This window comes from Olea europaea, chromosome 17 (assembly GCF_002742605.1).
Source record: "Olea europaea var. sylvestris chromosome 17, O_europaea_v1, whole genome shotgun sequence".
NCBI classification, from domain to species: Eukaryota; Viridiplantae; Streptophyta; class Magnoliopsida; order Lamiales; family Oleaceae; genus Olea; species Olea europaea.
Genome location: NC_036253.1, coordinates 5,194,923 through 5,201,165, shown reverse-complemented (window position 1 = coordinate 5,201,165; position 6,243 = coordinate 5,194,923). Strand labels below are relative to the sequence as shown.

General features: G+C 34.3%; 1 protein-coding gene across 1 annotated transcript in view; it reads left to right on the top strand.

Moving 5' to 3' along the window:
- Window positions 1-567: 567 nt before the first annotated feature.
- LOC111366139 (methyltransferase-like protein 5) overlaps window positions 568-6,243 on the top strand; it is a 16,551-nt gene continuing 10,875 nt past the window's right edge. The window contains exons 1-7 of the mRNA XM_022986822.1: window positions 568-709; window positions 822-878; window positions 1,044-1,141; window positions 1,275-1,344; window positions 1,444-1,492; window positions 1,823-1,911; window positions 2,017-2,064. Coding sequence (XP_022842590.1) covers window positions 650-709; window positions 822-878; window positions 1,044-1,141; window positions 1,275-1,344; window positions 1,444-1,492; window positions 1,823-1,911; window positions 2,017-2,064 — 471 coding nt within the window. The 5' untranslated portion in view covers window positions 568-649. The remainder of the gene's footprint in view (window positions 710-821; window positions 879-1,043; window positions 1,142-1,274; window positions 1,345-1,443; window positions 1,493-1,822; window positions 1,912-2,016; window positions 2,065-6,243) is intronic.

The window sequence follows — 6,243 nt, the reverse complement described above, 5'->3', positions numbered from 1 at the left end:
CGAAAACGTGAAAGAGAACATGTTTTCATCATTTTAGAAAATCGAAAATAGAAAACGAGCCGAAAATGAAAAAGAGAACACACCCTTAATTTTCAAAATTGATCGTATAAAATGATAGCAAACTTATATACACACACACACACACACAAATGTTGACAAGTGTATACGATTCTCATGTTGCAATGAAAAAAATATTCTTCTCATACTTCCATCTAGTTCTTTCAAGAAACATGATTTCTCTAGTAACATCACCGCTATGCATTTTTTTTTTTTTTGTTTTATTATCGAAGTACAGAATTCACTAATGAATCAACATAAAATATTTTAATTATTTTGGAAGCAATGATTACAAATATTTTATACACTTTCATCGGCTAGTGGTGTTATTACAAATGTATTGTATTAAAAAAAATAAAATAATAATAATAATAAAAAATAAAATAAAAAAAAGAAAGAAGAAAAACCATATTTTCAACTATGAAGTGCTCACCGCCCAAAAAAAAAAAAAAAAAAAAAAAAAAAAAAAAAAAAAAAAAAAAAAAAAAAGGAAAAATGAAAAAGGAAGTGAACTCAGAAATTAGTAAAGATTAGCTTTCCTTTTATTCTTCATCATTCCCATTCAGACCCCCACGCACTTAAGCCTCTCAAGATGAAGCTGAAGCAGTTAGAAGGTCTTCTTGGGTCTCTTGACCAGTTCGAGAACCCTAAGGTTTTCCTCTCCATGGATATGTGTTTGTGAATGGGGTTTGTTGTTATTTCTTATTATTTCTACTCCCTATTCTTTATCGTCACTAAAGCGAATGATTCTGATGCTGCAACAGATTGAATTGGAACAATATCCAACTGGGCCCCATATTGCATCTCGATTGCTGTACACTGTAGTTTTCTATATTCCATTCGTCTCTTTATGTTCTACTTTTCGGAGATACCATTTTCCTTAATTTTTTATGTTATTATTAAATGTGATTTTCTGATGAGAAATGAAATGAATTTTGTAATTCTTTTTGAGGTTTTAATTATGTGTATTTTAAGCATTCATTTAGGCTGAGAATTCGTTCCGGGATGTTGAAAATAAGGTGGTCGCTGATTTTGGTTGTGGGTGTGGTACATTAGGACTTGCAGCTGCTCTCTTAGGGGCTGAGTGAGTACTTAGTTTCCCTTTTATAAACTGCTGCTTGATTGATCTGTTTATGTTATCCAACTTCGATGCATACCAAAGGTATTTATTCAAGTGCGAATTCTGAGAGTTAACAATGCTTGTTTGGTTTGACCAGCCATGTTATTGGGCTTGACATTGATACAGAATCTCTTGAAATTGCATCCTCAAATGCCGACGATCTTGATGTACGCATTTTTCTTAGACTTGCATGCTTTTTTCTCCGGAAGCTTTGATGTTAAGTTTTTTATCTTTCATAATTGGTTCTCGATGAATTGCACTTGCAGCTAGACATGGACTTCGTACACTGCGATATCAAGAACTTAAAATGGCGAGGTAGCTCTTTTCCTGTTGTCATTCCAAACGCAAAATAAAAATAAAAATATAAAAAAGATTTATATTTCTGCAAATGTGATAAATAAATTAAGAGAAAGATAGTATTAGAAGAATAATCACTCAGTGTTCCCTATAACAAGGACATGCAACATTGTGCTAATTGATAGTATTAGAAGAATAATCACTCAGTGTTCCCTATAACAAGGACATGCAACATTGTACAAATTTTGTATATTGAGAAAATGTGGCTTGTGTATGTCTTTTTATAATTGTATATCTGGATGGAGAGAAGAGCTTAAATGTTGATTAATGCTCTTAACTTCTGCATAGATCGAATTGTTGATACAGTAGTAATGAATCCTCCATTTGGTACAAGGAGGAAAGGTGCCGACATGGATTTCCTTTTAGTGGCTTTGAAGGTATATTCATTAACTGAACTATGGTTTGTTCGTATCCCAGTCTTTAGACTTTAGTTATGTTTGCTTAAAGTGGTTTTAGTTCTCCTCAAATTCTCAATGTATCAGGTGGCTTCTAATGCTGTTTATTCCTTGCACAAGACCACCACAAGAGATGTAAGTTTGTAATAGTTTTGAATCTGAGATTGTTTGTGATGGAAAAGGTTTTATTCGGAAACTCAACTGTTTGGCAAGGCTTAAGGCAAAACTCTATCCAAACAATCATGGGTGGATAAGAGGAAAAACAAGTTGACATATTTATTTCACTGCTTTTTGTGTTACATTCAAACCTTTAGAAACTATATCACAAGTCCATTTAATGCTTGAATTCCAGAAACTTTCTAAATCTTAGTATATTTGTCAGATAATTATGATGTGAATGTTTTCTCTGCCATTTTTATCAACTCAAAATATTTTTAAAAAAAGTAGATCCAGCACCAAAAAATAACGAGGAAATTCATTTTCTAATTCACAGATCTTTTTGGTCCCGTGTTTTCTTCTTTTGAATTCAATTTTTAGATATTTTGCCTATCGTATGTGGTTTTGAGTTTGTAATAAAGTTAGAGATAGTTGGACTCAGCTTCTTAATGCAAGAGGAATCATGTTCAACGGGACCCATATATGCTGAACTACATGCTTTGAAATGCTATATTTATTGGAAGGAATTTTTCCTAAGCTTATAATTATCATGCCATCATATTTGACTTATGTAATTGTAATGTTCTATTTTCTTAAAAAATGTTCAACACTGACTCCCTAAACCCCATACAATAACCACCACCACCTAGGCCTCTGTTCCTAATAATGTAGCTACCTGAATCCTTTTTCACCATTATTTTATTTCTAAATTATATATTTTCTTGAAGGTCCAACGAGATCAAGCATTTTCCTATTACTTTAGATCATGTCGATTTAGGTTTATCTACTCTAATAACTTGTTTGTCCAGGATCACATCGTTTATTAGGCACGGATGACATTACCCAACATGCAAGTCATCATTCCCTTAATTTATTGTTAATTAGCCAATCATCTACTTCTTGGTTTATATATTCGTTTCCTATTTTAGTTCTAGTATGGTCATGGGTCCATCTTAACATCCTTATTTACCCTACGTTCATATTGTTTATTTTTTGTAATTTAACAACCTAATATTCAATTCTATAAATTGTAGTTAGTTTAAGAACATTCTGCAGAACTTACTTTTTAACTTGGTATTTATCTTGTGATTATGTGGAATTCTTATATTAGTTCCTTATTCTGTTCAACCCTCTTTAATCCTAACACAATAAATTTTTTCCAAGTCCTCCTTTATCAATGACAGAAACTAAATACTCAAAACAATTAGTCTTTGGAATATATGTATATTTGTTGTACCTTTACTGAAGCTAAAACTTGTAGTTTTGAAGTGTCCCTCTAAAGATTTAACTTGCAATTTATTAAGCTTTTACTGTCTTCTGTGAAAACTATGTAATACAGAACGAATATTCATATGACGTCTCCATGATTAGATGTATCTTGTAAGCTCATCCATAAATAAAGCAAAAAGAGAAAGGCCTTGAGTACAATCTTAGGGGGGTGTTTGATTCCCTTTTTTTCTAAAATACATTTTTCTCTCTCTTATTTTTGACCACATATTCTTCTTTAAAATAATATTACACACAAATTAAAAAATTTTCCTTCTTTTTAACCATTCATTCTTCATCAATCTATTATTCTAAAATATATTCTTTAAAAAAAATGTGGCTCAAACACACCCTTAATATATAGATTGTCTAGTTTTTCCTCTTAAGTAGGTAAGTGACTTCCTAAATAGATCTCCCTAATATGAACGAATTGGTTCTAATAGACCTTTGAATTTTTCCTTGATATATCTTCAATCTTCAATCAACCCTCATAATCTGAAGAGTATTACTCATTAGCTTCATGTCACTATAGTTTATACCATTTTAATATCTCCTTTCTTATAAATAATACCGTGACTCTCTTACTATATTCATGAGGTACTGTTTTTTCTTTCTAAGATCTCATTGAATATTTTCACCTACTATAGAGTTAACGTGTTGGGTAGATCCTTCTATGCTTCGCTTGAAATTTATTGACAATGCTTGTTTTTCTCATCATCTTCTTCATAACTTCTCTTATTTTTGAGACCCACATCCTATTACAGTAATGTTTCTATTTGCATTAGAGTTTGATAGGACTCCTAGAATTATTGTTATTTTTTATATATTTAATTTTGTATCTGTTGACATGCTAAAAGTGCAGCCCAAATCGAATAGCCCAAAGAATGAAGCCCAATTGGGCAATTCAGGATTAAGGTCCAAATAGGGTTATTAATGAATGCAGCGAAAGCTCAAGAACGCGGTAACACCGTCGCCCCAAACTTGCAAGACTCCCAAGATCTGAGCGAATGAAGTGCCTTCCAGTCGTCCAGAGTCATGACCCCGTTCTCGCCCAAACCTTCGAATCGCCCAAGATCTTAGCAAATATAAGATGTTATGGTTATCCAAAAGTGCAGTTATCGAATCAGTTATTGAGTAATCTTATCACATTCCACGATTCAAGGAGTTCAGTTGAAGAAGGTTGAACGACAAAGAGTAGTGGCAGCAATTAGAGACGACAATTCCACGATAAGTTGGCCACCATGAAGAAAGTGGGCAGTTATAAAGCAATTAAGCAGTTTCTAAGCGGTTGATCACGAAGAAATCATCAAGGGAATATAAAAGAAAGAAAAGACATAGAGGTGCAAAAGACTTCGAATCAAACATTCTCAAACAGAGAATATGTAATTTCAATTTCTTAGTTTAGACTTAAACATTTCTTTTCAGTACTCGTGTGCTTGCGCCCCTTGGAGACATTCTGTTTAGTTCCAATTGTAAAATCATCGCCAATAAAATACCCCTTTTTGAGACTTTGTCTCAAGAGATTTGTTCCTTACATAATCATCTGATCCCTTTTTAATTGTTAGCGACTACCTGCGCGAAACAATTTGGCATGCCTGGTGGGACATTGGTGTTTGGCGTTGAAGATACAAAAGGTGAAACAATATGTCTCAGAAATCCGATAAGGAAGCAGCAAGTCAGGGAGGAGTCCAGTCTGTGATCGAGCGATATGAGGAACAGCATAGCTCTCCACGAACAGATGGACAGAATCAGAGCAATCATAGTCGTTACGAACCAATGACAGAGTTGAGCCCTCGAACCATGCGTGCATTACTCGGAGAACTCACACAAGATGTTGAACAGGTAAATCTACGAAATATTCATAATATGGAAAGATTTACCCAGAATAAGAATGCACATTTTAACAACATGGCCAAACAATTGAATACTTTGAACAAAATAATGAATAAGTTAGTAGGCCAAATTTGTCAGCCAGTGGTGCCTCTTGTAAACCATTTTCAAACTAGGACAATTGTGGGACATAATCCCCCAGTCCTAAGTTTAAATCAAGGGGTAGAACCACCTTTTGATCCCTCTACTTCAAACAAGGGGGTGGTGTAATATCAAATCAGAATAGTGGCATTGGTACATTTAACTTGGGGGGTAAGCTAAATGTAAGAGATAATGTCCTAAATAATGGGCAGAATACCCCACGTGTTAATGACGGAATAAATGTTCAGGCTAATTGTAGCAATGATCCAAATCATGACAACTTTGTTGTCAACCAAGGACCAAACATCAGGCCTCGAGCAAATCAATCGGTCAACCAACCTGTAGGAATTTCATATGACCTCAATGTCATGTTGAGGAATCAGATTATGGAAATCGTACAGGACCAGATGACTTTTGGAGTACGTCCTGTCATTAGGCCGACTTACACAAAATCATAGCCTGATTGGGAAGACCAAGCATATCCATGGCCTAGAGGGTATAAAGTACCAGAATTCTCACTGTTTACCGGTTTAGGAGAGGTGTCTACACTAGAACACATAGGGCGATTCACACTGCAAAGTGGTGACGTAACTGATTACCATAAAATGCGGTTGTTCCCTAATTTATTAACAGGAGTAGCTTTCTCCTGGTTCATCAATTTCTCAGCGAACTCTGTTCAAACATGGCAACAATTGGAGCAATTGTTCCACGCTCAGTTTTATAAGACCGAGTTCGAAGTTATTTTGGCCGATTTGGCGAATCTACGTCAAATGCCAAACGAATGGGCAGAAGGTTTCCTTCAAAGGTTCAAAACAGTAAGAAGTAAATGTTTTGTACTTTTGCCCGAAAAGGAGTTTGTCAAAATCACTCAAGGTTGTCTAAGCTTTGATTTGAAAAAGAAGTTCCAAGACAAGGAATTTC